At 36.4% G+C, this 17745-nt stretch overlaps 1 protein-coding gene across 1 annotated transcript in view; it reads right to left on the minus strand.

Annotated features, from left to right (window-relative positions):
- melt (ventricular zone expressed PH domain-containing protein melted) overlaps positions 1 to 17745 on the minus strand; it is a 338615-nt gene that overhangs the window by 212857 nt on the left and 108013 nt on the right. The window contains exon 6 of the mRNA XM_090398172.1: positions 7642 to 7851. Within this exon, the coding sequence (XP_090254298.1) occupies positions 7642 to 7851 (210 nt within the window). The remainder of the gene's footprint in view (positions 1 to 7641; positions 7852 to 17745) is intronic.

Consider the following 17745-nt stretch of genomic DNA (forward strand, 5'->3'; position numbering starts at 1 on the left):
TAGTTTTGGGAAGAGATAGAAGTCAGAGGGAGCCAAATCTGGGGAATAGTGTGGATGTTCCAACAATTCATAGTGCAGATCCCTTAATTTTCCCATTGCCAAAATACCTTTGTCGGCAGATGCAATGTCCTGATGAAAGATGTTTTTTTCTTCTGCAAACCAGGTCTTTTCTCACGAATTTTTTCGCCCAGCCAGGTTAAAAGATCGGAATAATATTCCCCGGTTATTGTTTTACCCTTTTCAAGATAATTAATAAACAAAATGCCTTTAGCATCCCAAAACACCGATGCCATGAACTTTCCTGCTGATGAAACCGACTTTGTCTTCTTTGGCACTAAATAACCGGCTTCTGTCCACTGTTTTGACTGCAGTTCAGATTTTTGTGTGTAATGGTGAATCTAAGTCTCATCCATAGTAATAAATTGCCACACAAGATCAGTTTTATTCTTGTTAAAATGCTCCAAGCACCGTTCAGAGATTTTCATGCGAGTGCGTTTCTGATCTGCTGTGAGCAAGAGCAGCACCCATCATGTGCAGGGCTCTTTCATTTGCAATTCTTCATGCAAAATATATCTTGCACATTCTTTTGAAATGGCTATAGGCTCAGCAATTTCATGCACTTTGACTCGCCGATCATCCAATACCATATTGTGCACTTGATCAATGATTTCTAGTGTTGTTACACTTTTTGAACATCCTTCACATGGATCATCTTCAAAGCTGGTATGGTCACATTTAAACTCGGCAGACCATTTCTTAATTGTTGAAAACGAAGGAGAAGAGTGCCCATTAACATTTATGAACTTTGAATGAATTTCTTTTGATGTTAAGCCTTCTTTTACAAAGAATTTTATAACCGCCGTGCTTGCTCACAGCAGATCAAAAATACACTCGCATGAAAATCTCTGAACAGTGCTTGGAGTGTTTTAACAAGAATATTTTGTCTTCTTTGGCAGTGAACAACCGGCTTGTGTCCACTGTTTTGACTGTTGTTCGGATTCTTTTGTGTAATGGTGAATCCAAGTCTCATCCATAGTAATAAATTGACACACAAGATTGGTTTTATTCTTGTTAAAACAGTCCAAGCACTGTTCAGAGATTTTCATGCGAGTGCGTTTTTGATCTGCTGTGAGCAAGCACAGCACCCATCTTGTGCAAAGCTTTTTCATTTGCAATACTTCATGCAAAATATATCAGCACATTCTTTTGAAATGCCTATAGGCTCAGCAATTTCGCACACTTCGACTTGCCGGTCATCCAATACCATATCGTACACTAGATCAATGATTTCTGGTGTTGTTGTTGTTACACTTTTTGGACATCCTTCACGTGGATCATCTTTAAGGCTGGTACGGTCACATTTAAACTCTGTAGACCATTTCTTAATTGTCGAAAACGGAGAAGAGTGGCCATAAAGTTTTATGAACTTTGAATGAATTTCTTTTGGCGTTAAACCTTTTACAAAGAATTTTTATAACCCCACGGTACTCAATTTTATCATTTCAAGGGATACAGACAACACCTTTGCTTCAGACAGCTGTATAAAACAAACTACTTGATAGAATGACTTGCCATTTCACATGGATGCTTATCGCAGATGCATCAACTTAGAAAAAAAAAAAAAAATCTTCCCAATGGTGTTGCCATCTCGAGAACTTTTCAGACCACCCTCATAAAAAGAGGTTGCGAATGACTGTGGAAGAGAAACTTGGAGAAGACAAGAAGTGGGTTTAGGCCAGATAGAGATTGTCAAGTTTAGATTTTCACTTTAAGACAAATAGTTGAGAAATCATGGGAATGTGCTATGGATCTGTACTTAAGTTTTGTAGATCTGAAAAAGGCATATGGCAAGGTGCCCAGAGAAAAGTTTTGAAAACACTACTATTATGAATGGCACATTATATAGAGCAACACAGTCTATATTTAAGTTAACCATCAGCAGCTAGAATTGAAGGAAATACAGCAAAATGGTTTGATGTAAACACAGGGATAAGAAAATGATGCACATTATCTCCACTCTTATTCATCATCTTTATGGTTCACATTATGAAAGAGAGTGGCATTAAGCCTGATATTACAATTGGAAATGTCAAACTTAGCTCTTTGCTTTAAGCAGATGATGTACTTCTAAACACAATTATTCAAAGTCTCCAGGATTCATTAACTAAATCGAATAACAGCTGTAACAAATTTGGCATGAAGATCAGCAATAAAAAGACCAGTATGAAAATAGGGAGGAGCATAGAAAACTTTGCTGAATTCTGAATGGAGAGCCTATAGAACAAGTAAAATATTTAGCAATTTAAGGCATAGTTTTTAGTGATGATGGAAGGTTAAATCTGGAAATAGACAATGCAAAGCTAGTATGGTGGATAGTTACCTGAAAAAAAAAAATTATATGGAATAAGAGAGAAATTAGGCAAAAACACCAAACTAGTAGTATACAAGACAGTGTTCACACCAGTTTTAAGTTATGCATTGGGTTAGAAATGAAGCACTTGATAAAAAAAAAAACTAGAGACCACATATACGAGGATTCTGTGAACAATTAGGGGAGTGAACCAATGGCATCAATAGCTGAATCATATTAAAAATTAAGACTTTAGGAAGGATCGTGACATTATATATAAATATATGTAGAAAGTTTTTTAACTTTGGTATATTATGTATTCAAATTACTTGGTATCTTGAATATATATATATAAAGGGGGGGGGGGTATCTTTCAAGGAGACTCTATCTTCTTTATTGTTTATCTTGTCACTGATCTCCTTAACTAGAATTTAAATAAAACTGCTCGTGGTTACCAAACTGTGCCAAAAAAGTGCAAAAGATATCTCACCTTTTATACATGGATGATCTAAAGCTATACGCACAATCAGAGAATGAACTTGGATCATTGCTTAATACTGTGCACATATTCAGTCAAGATATATCAATGGATTTTGGCTTACACAAATGTGCAACTGCTGGAATAACACGAAGAAAGTTTGAAGACCTGAACGAAATCGAGTGGCTCAATGGCGAAAAAAATCAAGGCAATAAAATTCGAAGATAGCAACAAATATTTGGGAATTTTAGAAGCATCAGAAATACTGCACAATAAGATCAAAGAAAAAACTAGAGCAGAATACATAAGGCCACTAAGAAAACTCTTTAAGTCAATGCTTAAAAATTTGATCAAGCAATTAACACCTGGACCATACCTGTTCTGAGATATTCAGAACAGGTATGGTATTGTTGAATGAACCCAGCTAGAGGTGGAGAATTTAGACTGAAAAACTCTAAAATTAATGACAATGCACCATGCCCTCAATCCTCGCAGTCACAATGATAGATTATACCTATCACGCAAAAAAGGAGGCAGAGGATTATTACAAGTAAAGCAAGTTGCTGAAGAAGAAAAACGAAATCTGAATGATTATCTGCAGAAAACAATGGAAAATTTTCTAATTGAGGTAAGGAAAGAAGGTAAGTGAGAACTGAAAGATAGAAAAATAAGGCAATGCTTGGAAAGTACCTTCACAGCATAGAGGACAGCTCTGACAGCAACTTGACCTGGCACTAGTTGAGTAATGGAGCACTAAAGAAAGAAACAGAGTCAGTAATTTTTGCAGCACAAAAACATGCCATTAAAACCAACGTTATGAAGGCAAAAATACAAAAAACTCAAGAAGACAGTAAACGCAAATTGTGCAAAGAGAAGGAAGAAACGGTAGACCACATTATAAGTGGATGCAGCAAAATCACACAAATTGAGTACTGTAAAAGACACAATAAGGTAACTAAGAAAATTCCCTGGTTTTTACAAAGTACTGGTTTAAAGTATCTAAAGACTATTGGAAGTATAAAGTTAACCAAAAGGTGACTGAAACTGAAAAAGCTAAAATTCTCAGGGATTTCAAAATCCAGACTGACAAAAGCTTGGAATGTAATACACTCGATATAACAGTGGTTGAAAAAAGTGAAAACAAGGGCATTCAGTTTATCGAAATATCAATACCAGGATATAGCGGAATTGAAGAAAAAGAAACTGAAAAAATTACAAAGTATCGTGAGATGCAAGTTGAACAAATTTGACAAAAGAAAATGAAAGTTGTTCCCATAATAATAGGTGTTTTAGGTGCAATCCCCAAAACATTGAAAAAAACATCTAAAAGCACTCAAGATAAATGGATTAAAAATCAGGCAGCTGCAAAATGCAACTTTTGCAATTGCCAAAGGAAAAATTCTGTGAACTCCATATTAGACACTAACTCACCTTCAACTGAAAAACTCTTATATAGGCTCTTCACATGGCAGGATGCAATATATCATCACGAACCATATTAGAACATTTTAACATGAATGTTTTATTATTATTAAGACGGACCTGCAGGGAGTCAGAGACTCATCGAGGGAGGCCACATACCACACGCACCAGCTATCATACTTATTCTTGAATTCATTCACACTGCTTGCACTCAAAATATCCAATGGCAATCTATCCAATCACGAACCACCCTCTGAAAGAAAATCTAGTCCTCGCCCCCATTCTTAGCAGCCTTCATTCTCAGCTTCCAAAGATGCCCTCTGTCCTCCCCCCCCCACCCTCCATAAATTGAAATCCTGTATGACCCTTTCAGAAGTTTGTAAGTCTCAATCATATCACCCCTCTTTCTCCAGTTTGCTAGTGTACTGCAGTCTACAAATTCTCAATCTGTCTTCATAATCAGTATTCCACAATCCTGATTCATTTTTAACACTCTTCTTTGTACTCGATCCAATATATCAGAATCGCGATGGAGACTAGACCTGTGCACAACAGTCGAAGTGAGGTCTTATCAAGGCTCTGTAAAAAGGCAAAATGACATCCATATCTTTACATGTGAATGTCGTTTCAGCATTGCAATTATCTTTTGAGTTGTATTTGCAATCTTCGCCACATGGCCCCTGAACTTCAACTTCCTATCTACTAACACATCAAGATCCCTAGCGTCATCAGGTTCTTCTAACATAATCCCACCAATATAATACGACATTGGATATCTAATCACGCTGAAATGAATGACTTTACATTTACTGACATTGAACTGACGCTCATTTTCCCATGCCCACAATTCCAGCATATTCAAATCATTCTGCAAGTACTGCATATCAGCAGCATTCCTGATTACCCTAGCTATCTTTGCATCATCAGCAAATAGCTGAATGTCAATTGTCAAATCCTTCCCAATATCATTAAAGTGCAGATTGAATTACAGTGGACCAAGTAGTGACCCTTGTGGTACACCACTGGTTACCTTAAATCTTGCAGACTAACATCCCCCGTATATAACTTTTTGATATGTCAGTCAGCCATTCTCTTATCCATGCTAATATTCTATAACCCAAATTCATTTTCCCTAATTCATGCAGTAGTCTGTCGAAAGCCTTAGCAAAATCCAAAAGTATCATGATGTATCCATTTCTCTTGTCTAGTTCAAAGGTAACATTTTTTGTTATAGACTGTGAGCAAGTTGCTAAAGCATGACCTACCCTTAGTAAACCCATGTTGTTCACTGCAAAGTAGAGATTCACTGTCAATCCATTTTGGAATGCAAGCCCTTACCAATTTTTCCAAAATCTTCACCACCACTCCTGAGATACTAACTGGTCGATAGTTGAATACATCAGTGTTTGCACCACCCTTGTGCAATGGAATTACCATACATTCCTTCCATTCCTGCAGAATCTTCCCTTTTCTGACCTTGAGTTCCTTCTGTCACATGTTGCCTGAGGAAGCTGTACTGCAACAGCTCAATACATGCATTTTCATTCTTCTCATGAGATTCTACTGCTAACCAATCAATAATTAGATAATTAAAGTCTCCCATTATGATTACTCTTTTCATGCTATCTTTTCTATTTGGTGATGCATTTCTTCATCATATCATTAGCAACTGATCCACCAGGTCTGTAACAACATCCCACTATGTAATTGATCTTGTTAGATTTCACCTCACACCAGATGGCTTCAAACTCACTGCCACATGAAATACTGTTAGTAGTAGTAGTACTACAATCATAAGTCTCAACTCTAACTGGTTTCAAGTCATCCGATATCATTAGCAACATGCCCCCCCCCCTCCTCTCCTCTCTATCCTTCCTTAAAATGCTGCACCTTTGACACTTGATACCAGTTAGCATGTCTGATTCTGATAGCCAGGTCTCACTAATACCTACAATCCGAGGTCACAACATATTGACTAAGGCAACAAACTCTACCCCTTTGTTTATGATACTCCTAGCATTCGTGTACAGACATAATAATCTACCTGTTTGTTCTTTTGTATAGTCTTGTCTGCAGTCTGCCTGACACAATTGGACAACTTGTAGATCTCTATTCTTCTCTAGTGCCTTATGCATGTAGACATCTTTGTACATGTTTGATGGGTGAACCAGACGAAAACAAAGTTAAAATCGTTCTCTCCTAGTCAACATTTCCATGACAAAGCCCATTCCCACAATGTTATATAACACAGTTATATAACATCGTCACTCTTACACTCACATTAACACCATTTCTCCCTTTATAATTTAGTTTCCCCGACTCTCTCTGTTAAGTCTAATACCAGTTATTAGTTTTTCTAGACTTCTGATAGCAAACGCATTCAGGTGTAGACCACCCCACTTATACAAATCCAATCTTCCCTCAAACTTACTCTACACATCCAAAAACTCGCATCCAATCCTTCTAAATAGCCTATGTATCAAATTGTTTGCTATCATAGCCCTTCATCTTAATTCATTTTTATCATAGTGAGGTAAAATACTGACGATTTTCACTTTCTCACGCTTTGCTCTCACCTCTTTCAACAACCCCTTCATAACCTCTCTCATACTGAACTTATTGCCAGTTAAGTTATTAGTACCTACTACAACTACGATTAGTTTACTTTTCTGTTTTTGAATTGCTTCCTTAATATTCTTAATATTCACTTCAGGAAAACTGGAAGTTGTAACTCGCTCATCAATAGCATGATTGATGAGCGAGTTACAACTTCCAGTTTTACCAAATAACTTCTTTCTTTTTATTAACAACATCACTTACCTGATTTCTGCTATTTCCTGACTTACCTGTTTCCGTGCTTTGTTCTTATTTTCCTCCCTCAGTTCATGTAAATGCCTTTAGACTTTTTGCAATTCACACATTGTCTCTCTGACGATCTACTTAAATTTTGCTATTTTGTACGTTAATTCATTTCATTAACCTCCTCCACATCACTAATAACCTCGTTAATGGGGCTAACCTTCTTGTTTTCGCCTGCAGTGCTTTTTTTAGCATTACATTTCTTGCTCTTTTTTGGCGCCATTTTAAACGTATACTAATTATTGAAATATCTTAAAAATATTTGGTAAAATGCTAAATATACTAAAGTCTATACTAGTATACTATAAAACACCAATTTTCTAAGAGAAAGAACACAATAAAACAGACAAAAATCACCAATTTATTATACTGAAATGTAAATAATTCAATAAGAACCCATATTTAATTACATATAAAGATACTCTAAATCCTACAGACTTATAATAATGAAAGGAAATTAATAATTGATCAGAGAAACTCAATTTGGAATAATGAGAAATAATCTAAATAAAACCTCATAAAGTCTACTTACCAAACTAAGTTTCCCCATGATTCCCAACATGCGCGCTACAAGGCTTAATGTTCCTGGTTGCAACTCAGCAGCCATTTTCATTTTCTGCACGTGTTCGGTAAATGGCATAGGTCGCACAGATGCCATATCAAGAAATATTTGTAGGGTTGAAGTGGCTGTACTTGAAATGGTAAGACACTCACTGAGTTGTGGCAGATTACTCTCAAGTAGCTAGGTAAAATTGTGCTAGCATCAAAATTTATGTCATGTTTATAAATGAATATGAAAAACAAAATTAAGAAATAACATCAACAACAAATCTTCAAAGCAGCTGTGTAATATATTCACAGCTGCTTTGTATACTTGTAAGAGTGTGAAACACATACACAGTGACATTTTATTGAAATTAGCAACAATATTTCATACTAAAAGTAAAAATACATCATTAGCATAGAATGAACAAGCAATTTAAATGAGGCAGATTAATTAAATACAAAGTAAACATAGAACTGGTTAACTGATTAAGGCATACCAGTAAACAATTAAATAACAAAACAAATAGTGTAATTTTATTTTTAATATTTAGTAAAGGATAAGAATCTCCCATACTTTCAGGATCAAGAGGCAATCATTCAAATTTAAATAAGGATGGTGTAATAAAGACTAGCATCCATCTTGAAAAACAGAAGAAATACATTCACTCCCATTATTATAGCAAGGCTGGCAGACCATGCTTTGGACACTCCTTTACACATAAGATGGAAGAAAACCAACGCATTATATAAAAGTCATACAGGTCAGAGACTATTTTTACAGTCAGCAACGGCTAGGAAGCATTCTCCTAATCTTAAGTGTTATTATAACACTCTCCATGGAGTCAGCAGCCTCATCATGGGAGGTTCATTCAACTGACAACATTTATAATACTGAATCTTAAAATCCTTAACACTCACTGCATTAACAACATATTCTGATAATGCATACCATTCACTCACAATTCTCCATGTAAAAAATCTACTCCTCACACCCCTCTTAACCACATTCTTACATAAGATCCAGGGATGGCTTATAGTTCTTCCCCTCTCATCTTACAGTCTTAAGTGCGGTTGCAGTCTTTATTTCTGTCATCATCATCATCGAATTCCTGACATTTACCCTCAAAGGGTGTACAGGATATGATAATATTACATGAAAAATTTACATCATTACTAACTTCCTACCCACAATTTTCTGTCGAATCAATCTGTTACCTGTCAAAGCTACAACACTGTCTGATCTTATATTTATATATCTATCTTCTAAGGCGCTTTTTATCGTATCAATTCACCTATATCTTGGTCTCCCTCTGGGTCTTTTTCCTGCCAACCTGGCAGAGAACACTTGTTTGGCTAATCTTTCCTCGCCCCTTCTCTTTAAGTGACCATACCACCAGAGATTAGCTCTGATAACGCATTCCTGGATGCTGACAATGTGACGTTCTTTCCTAATATCCTCATTTTTAATATGATATTGCCTTTGATGCCATCTGTTTACACCCCTAATCTTTCTCATGACTCTCATATCTGCGGTCTCTAGTCTTTGGTCAAGTGTTTTACTTCTGACCCAGCTCTCAGATCCATAAGTTAAAACTGGTTTGAACACCATCTTGTATACAGCTAATTAAGTGTTTTGACTAATTTCTCTCTTATTCCATATAAATTTATTCAGTTGACTTCCTACCATACCAGCTTTGTTGATTCTGTTGTCTATTTCCATATTTAATTTACCATCTTCACTAAAAATCGTGCCTAAGTAGCTGAAATGTTTTACTTGTTCTATAGGATCTCCATTCACAATGCAGCTGATATTTTCAATGCTTCTGCCTATTTTCATTATCTTTGTCTCGTTATTGCTGACTTTCATACCATATCTATCACAACAGTAATACAATTTACTCAGGGAATCTTGTAGACTTGTAGCGGATTTATTTAGAAGTATAACATCATCTGCATAAAGCAAGGAGCTGACATTAACATCTCCAATTTTGATATCAGGTTTAATACCACTTTCCTTCATAACGTAATCCATATAGATAATGAATAACAGAGGTGGCAATGTATATCCTTGTCTGACACCAGATTTAACATTAAACCATTTCCCTGTACTTCCTTCAATTCTAACTGCTGACTTACAACTCAAATAAAGACTAAGTATTGCTTGATATAATGACCCACTGACACAATACAACTGTAGCATTTTGAATAGCTTCTCTCTTGGCACCTTGTCATATGCTTTTTTACAGATCTACAAAACTTAAATACAGATCTTTGTTATATTCCAATGACTTTTCAACTATATGTAGTAAAGTGAATATCTGATCCTCTATTTGGCCCGAATACAGTTTGTTCCTCACCAAGCTTCTCTTCCACTATCCTTCTCAACCGTTTATCAAGTATACTGGCATAAATCTTACCAGGAACACTAAATAGAGAAATACCTCTGTAATTCTCACAATCAGTTTTATTTCCCTTTTTATACATGGATACTATGAGAGCTCTACTCCAATCATCTGGAATTCGTCTTTCTATCCAGGCCCTCTGAACTATGCAGTTTAGCCACTGTAAAACTTTTATACCTCCATACAGCATTTCTGTTCTAATATCATCTACTCCAGCTGCCTTTCCACATTTCAGACTTTTGATGGCTTTTTCTACTTCAAGGATGGATATATATTCCTAATTGCATGCCTGGTCAGTGTTTTTTTATCACTGTGCTGTCATCACTGCTAGTTTCATTTAGCAATTTTTCGAAGTAATTACTCCATACTTCAAGGATATCTTTTTCTCCTGTTTTCATGTAACCTTTATCATCTCTAACTCCTTTTACAGCACTCTTTCTTCCATTTCTAAGCTTCTTCAACAACCTCCAGAATATCTTACCACCTTCTTGATATTTATTTTCTATATTCTTGCCAAAGTCCTCCCATGACTTTTGTTTAGCTAGTTTTACACAGTGTTTAGCTTTCTTACATTTGTCTCTGTATTCTCTAAGAGCACATGCTGACTTATTTGCCAGGAACTTTTGATGTGTTTCCTTCTTTTACTTCACTGCCTCTTTAACTGCATGTGTCCATCAGGGATTTCTGATTTTTCTATCCTTGCACACAACCTCATCACATACTTCTCTGGCAGAATCAATCAATGTTTTCTTCAGAGCTTGCCACTGAATCTCCATGGTTTGATTACTGTTCTCAAACTCTTTCATTTTTTCTTGAATAATGTTTGTGTATTTTAGTCTACAGTTCACATCTGAGAGCTGCTCAACTGTTATTCGTTTTAAAATTTTCTTACATGTTCTTCTTTTCAATATGAAATTCAATTTTATCCTGCTTAAGACTAAATGGTGATCACTTGTAATTTCAAATCCTCTGTACACTCTAGTGTCCTGCACCAGAGAGAAAACATCACTATCAATAATAATATAGTCAATGAGACTTTTCTTATTCCTTGCCTGTTCTCTCCATGTGAATTTGTGCACATTTTTATGTTGGAACATGGTGTTAGTAATAACCAGTCCATGTCCTGAACAGAAATCCAAAAGTATTTGCCATTATTATTAGCTTTGCTCTTTTCTCCAAATTTTCCCAAAACATTTTTGTATGTCTGACAATCATTTCCTACTCTATTTAGATCCCCAACAAGGACCAACTTTTCATTTTTCATTGTGTCAGCTGCTTTTTCTAAAGCATCGAAAAATTCCTCCACTTCTACCTTAGGAGAACCTTCTGTGGGACCATAGGCACAAATAAGTCTCATTGTCCAGTTTCCCATTCTGATATTTGCCCACATCAGTCTACTTGAAATTGTCTGCCATTTAAGAAGATTGGCCTCGTATTTAGTGTTGAATACTATGGCTACTCCTTCTTTTCCTTGATTGTCATTGCCTGAATATAACATTTTGTATTTATTCTCAGAAAGAGCTCACCCGTTTTGGTCTTTTTTGTTTCAGTCCCCCCACCCCCATTATGTCGATCTGGTACTTATCTAATTCCTCAGCTAGCTTCAATTCTTTACCTTCAGGCTTATGTTGATAGTACTGATCTTCAATTCTGGTGATATTGAGTTGGAGTATGTTTTAGGATTTGTTCCAGTAGCTGACTTTTTGCTGTTCGTCCTGGTTCCCTGGCGAAAACAACGGGGGCCTTGTTTAACTGGGCGACGCCCCAGCCAGCATGAAATTCTATCATGTTGTACCATCATTTAGTATTGTGGTTTAAGCCAATAAGAATACAATTTGGTCGGCTAAATCCCAAATTACCAGCCCATCCTCGTTCATTCAGTATCCAGGTAGATACCTAACAGGGTGCACCACGAGAAGGTGAGGATTGGACATTAGGTCAGAAGCCCTGGTCAGTTCTCCACATTCCTTTAAAGGCTATATGGAGATCTCCTCTCAGTTATACAGCTTTGACCCTTAAGCACTTTATTTCTGTTAATCCTTTTTATAGCTACTTATGGCTATAGGTGTCTCCCAATTCTCTCCATAGATTTCTATCCTGAACTTGTTGGTAACAGAGTTCCAACTGTTTTCCTTATATCATCGGTCATCTTCTTTCAGGTCTTAGTGCTGATCTTTCACCTTCATATTGTCACCACTTCAGTATTACTTTTGTCCATCTATTGTCCTTGAGTCTTTTAATGTGTCCCACTCATTTCCATTTCTTTTGAAGAATGTTTTTTTGTTCAATATCTAAAAATTTTATTCTAGGTCTTATTTCTTCATTTTGATTTTAACTTTGAGTCTTATGTTTAGCAGACATCTTTACATTCTTCTTTCTGTTTTTTGCATTTTATCTATTACTTCCTAGTGGCCAGGTTTCTGCTCCGTATGTCTTAACAGGTTAGTTGAACAGTCTTGCTCTGTTCTCAGGTTTTATTTTGTTGTTTAAAAATCTCTTCAATGTTTAATTTAATAAGAAGTGAATAAATTCACGTCTTATTAAATTAAACAACCTAATTGCTATTGATTTAGTTATTAGATTTTCTATCAATTCTTTTAAATCGTTCATATTGTTTGAAAGAAGAATATTATCAGCAAATCTTAGGTTGTTTAATTTAATTCCATTAATATTGACTCCTTTATTGGACCATTCTAAATTACTCATGTGTTCCAGTGTTAATGTGAAGAGTTTGGGAGAAATGGTATCTCCTTCCTTTATTTCTTGATTAATATGCAATTTTTCACTTATTTCATTGAGAATAACATTTCCTGTAGCATTTTCGTAAATATAATATATTTTATTATGTCAATAAATTGTTTTTCAATGCCATAAGGACTTCTATTATTGATGATGTTCTTATGCAATCAAAATCATTTTTACAATCTATGATGGCTCTGCGAAGAGGAAAGTTGTACTCATTAAAAAATAAATTACACAATAACCACAGTAAGTAACTTTAATGAAATGAAAGTACAGATATATCATACTGAAAATAACAGTACATCATCAGTGTGTAGAAACAAGCAAATCAAAGGAACGGGAATACCAAATACACATAGCAGTTGGTGGTTTACCAATTAAAAACTGTTGCTGCGTGCTAGAAATTAATATTAATAAATACTAATCCAGTCATTGCCCAATTTTTGCCTTGGGAAGTATGGCCTTTCTTTCTTCTTTGTGGCATGTGGGAGACTGATGATCTAATTTCCCATGCTGACCAGATGTCTTCAGAAATGCATTTTTCTGCTTCTCCACCATTGCCAGTCCCAAGCCCAGATGAAAAAGGAGACGGAGTAACAGCTTTGTGAAAAAACTGGGTTCAGCTGGCCTGGCTGATAGCACCAAGTAAGAGCCCCTATCAAGATTACACAAATCATGAAGAGGCAACAGCCATTACATTGGATAAAGAGACTTCAAGTCCCAGCAGTTGAATGGGTAGATGAACTTTCTTCAGTGACATGTGTACTCCAAAGGAGCAGTCACACAGGCATCTGTCTCCACATTAGCAGCAGCCTTTTAAAATGCTGGCAGAAGCAGAAAAATGGCTGCAATAAACTGCCAAAAATTTGGGAGATAATTATCTTAACATCAACTCCTACATGGCACATAAACTATAATAATTTCATTTATACAACATTAGAGGATGCCAAATTAAGACTTTAGATCTTGTGTCCATTACAATTTGAAATGTTTCACTTACTCATTGTCGAGTGTAAGCTAACATGTTTCTGCTCTGAAAAGATGCTGGTTTGAAGTCCAGCAAAATAATATCATCTAGTTAATAAACATCTCTTTATAATTTAGTGTTGTTTTTGATGTTGTAATACTGCTAATAACTTATGAATAAACTGGAATGATTGATTGTCTCTCTCGATCCCAGAACAGTATATAATAACAGTATGTTATACTATTATTTTTAGTAATGAAATATTTGTTGCTAATCTATGTAGTGGTGTTTCACACTAAAACTGCACATATATTTTAATCACATATGAAGCACTTTCCTTAGAAGGAAAGCTGATGAATTTTTTTTAAAAATTAACTTTTTTTGTATTATCTCATCTACTGATGTGCTTGTTACTTTAAAAGCTTAAATGGATTATTACATCATCATCATCTTCTTCCTTATACCCTCTTTTACCTTGCGGTGTCGAGGGTCCATTGATCATTGGACCTCACTCCGTTTATAGGATAAGGTGGTCAGCCTTATGCCCCGGTGTATCCTATGGCCTGTAGTGTTGAGTTCTCAAGGCCAGTTTGCCTGCTTTGCAGGATGAAAAACCCCAGAATAAACTGGGGAAAAAACCCTGATGTCCACGCCCAAGACTGGCTAACTTGGCTATGGCTGAGGAAGATCCTTCATTGAGTAAGAGCACAACATGGCCAAGTGTCAGAAGATTAGTGTCCTAATATCCTGAGACACTAATTTTGCAAGTTTCAGATTTGGTTAAAAGCCGTTTTTTTTTTTTTTTTTTTTTTTCCAGAAGACAAGTCTCCTGAATCTTTGGCAGGCTCTTGCAGCCAAATTTATTTATTTAAAATAGGAGTATACACAGTATATGCTGATAGGGTAGTTTTTCACCATCTTACTGTATGAAGAGAGTTGAACATACAGCCTGCTAGAATGCACGTGTGCACACACACACCACATACATTTCAAATGATCAACTAAGTGCAAAATTAGAACTAAAGAATTCTGGCCAACTAGTGAGGTTTCATCACATCGTTCACAAACATCCCACCAGAAGAAACAATTAAGCTAATAAGAAAAAATTCCTGGCTGTTTACATTAGTGATGCATTCAGATAATTTCATCAAGTATTAAAAAAACACAAAAAAACTCCATATCGAAGTCATGGCTATGGACTTTGCACTTTTCCCAATACACACAATAAAATTATTGATAGAGACATCTGAGGAAAGAACACTAAACTCCACTCTCTCCTCTCTTTTTTTTAATATCTGATCCACACATGAAAGGTTGCAAGACCTATAGCATATCATGTATGGGCAAGAAGAAAGGAGGAATCTACTTTTTAATAGCGGAATGTTGTATTCTCTGGGAAATCTGCTCCAAAGAATAGAAGCAAATGGAATGAAAGAGGAGGCTGAAAAGTTGGTTTGGGATGTTTTCGAGCTCGACTGTATATGTGTTAGTTAGCAGCAGCTCTTGTTCTTATGATTTTGGAAGAAAGTGGAGGAATTATAGTGGTCAGTTCAGCAGAGCACTATCTGTAAAAATATCTGTACAGCAGGCATAAATCAGAAACAATGTCTACAAGAGAGAGATTGTTAATTAACTAGATCTGTGAGAAAGGGATCATTAATTAACTGGATTGCCTCCTTCTGAAAAGCATTGAGAGGATTTTGGTACACCACTTTGGTCTGTGAACAATATTCCATGGTTGGGTGGATTTGGAATTTATACAGATAGTATATGTGTATAAACAGCAAGATAGTCAAAATCTTGAGTGGAAAAGTAGTTTTTTTGGCTGTAGAAGCTACTCAGATGTATGTGTGCCAGGAAATGTTGGAGGTGTAGGTCAGTCCAAGAAGGGAAATCAGATCATGTCTGTATTTCTGGGTATTATGAAAAGTTAAGGAAAGGGAAGTGTGATCTTTCTTGCAACAAATTAGATAGGACTGAGTTTTGGTGACACTGAAGTCTACAGGGTTGCCCTTACCCACTTAGAGATCAAGTTCAGAACATTGGTCATGGTGAATCTTGAGGATTCTAACAACTGAGCACTACAAGGTTTGTCAAAAGAAAAAGAAGGAATGAAGTATACTGTCATCTATAAAGTTATGGACAGGATTTGAAGTCTATGGCACAAGTTCAGAGATGGGTAGTGAAGACTAGATCAGCTGTGGATTGAGAGTGGAAAATCCATACTGTTGGTCGATGATTAGTTGGTGGGTCTCCAGTTGGTGAAGAAGTTTGTTTGCTGTTAATGACCATCTCTGTAAGGGAGAGAGAGCAAAAGACATAGCAACTGGATGGTAGTTTGATGGTTCTTTTACAATTGATGCAAGTGGGATACAGAGTGAGCAGCTGGAGTTTTGGTCAAAAAGCCACTCATGGTATGTTTTTTTTTCTTTTTCTTGTACAGCATTGATGCACTTTTTTGAGAACCAAGGCCTGGATGATGGTTGAAAGTTTCATTTGCGAGGATGATTTCTGTTATTTGGTCTGAGCAATGTTTTTTTAGATCAGGAAGGCAGTAATTGAACCATGGAAAAGGATGTGTAGAAGTCACAAAGATCATCCTGAAAGGACACAAGCGTGAGAACTGTTGGGTGAATGTTCCACGGCAAAGGAGACTTGAATGAGGTTGATGTCTGAGTTACAAAAGGCAGAATTGAAATTCATAGTGTATTTGGAAGGGGAGCTTGTTAAGAAGAGATCAAGTATGATGGTATATTAGAAAGGGGTTATGTATTCTGGTAGGGAGATCTATGTTAGGTTGTTGCTAATGGCAAATACCTTGGCATTGCTGCCTGCTTGATCGATGAAATGGAGAATGGAAGCCAATTTAAGTTGTGGACAATGAAGTCCTCAAGAAGAATGACCTCACAATTAGGGTGACTGCAGAAAATCAAATTTTAGAAAGAGACAGTTCAAGAGGTCAAAGTGTTAGAGTTTGGGAAGTAACAGAGACAGCAAATGAAAACAAGTTGGTTTGATAAAGAGATTCTGAGCCAAAACAGAAAAGGGGATGGTGGGATTCAATATTTTGCAATCTCAGACATGGGATATCAGTACTGATGAATTCACTGGTGGCAGAAGAAACTGCGTAATGTATAATTTGGGCAGCTGAGATTCTGTTAGGAACAATAATTCTGGTTTATATGAGTATGTGATGGTGCACATTTATATTGGTATTTAGCCCATGAATGATGGTGAAGTAGATACAGAATGTGTTTAATAAAAATTGTTTTTTTTTTTTTTTTTTCGTTGGTTGAACTTCTTTTGTTGAATTTTATTTTCATTGGAATTATGTTTTTTTATGTTTTTTTGGGAAAATTTTCATGATCTGCAGTAAAATCTTGTTCTATTGTGTTGTAATCCATCGTATGTTGGAAGGAAGAGATAATAAAATAGAGGCTTACAATGAGAGAGTGACAGACTTGCAAATATACTGCCCACATACAACAAACCATCTCCTGTCTATACATGATTTCGTCAATTACCATGCAATAACTGTACTTAGTCTCCCTCCAGTCACAAAGCAATATAAGTGGCAGCAAGATTTAGGTAGTAGATGTTTTTCATCACCCAGTGAAATACCACTACCAGGCTTATTGGAAGTCTGAAATGGCAAATGTCATGTTTGGTCTCCAGAGCAAGGAGGATTTCGGTTTCTGTTCCCCCCTCCCCTTTTCCATGCAGTGTGAATCAAGGCGATAGTGCTGCAGACTAGCCACCACTTGGTGCACAGGTCTGAAGTACAGGTAAGGAGGCTTTCTGGTCAACTCCTGCTGTCACATACTCTGCCAGGTTGGGCCTGAAAGGGAGTCTGAGCAGTGGTATGTGGGGGAGGGGGAGAGGGACCGCTGAGGCCACGTCATGGCACGGAGACTGGTTTCTCTCTGTACAGAATCATGTCAGAGAGTATCTTCTCTCACAATGGCAGTAACATCGTGGC

Source organism: Typopeltis vanoorti, chromosome 1 (assembly GCF_054136105.1).
Source record: "Typopeltis vanoorti isolate ZY-2024b chromosome 1, IOZ_Tvanoo_1.0, whole genome shotgun sequence".
NCBI lineage: Eukaryota > Metazoa > Arthropoda > Arachnida > Uropygi > Thelyphonidae > Typopeltis > Typopeltis vanoorti.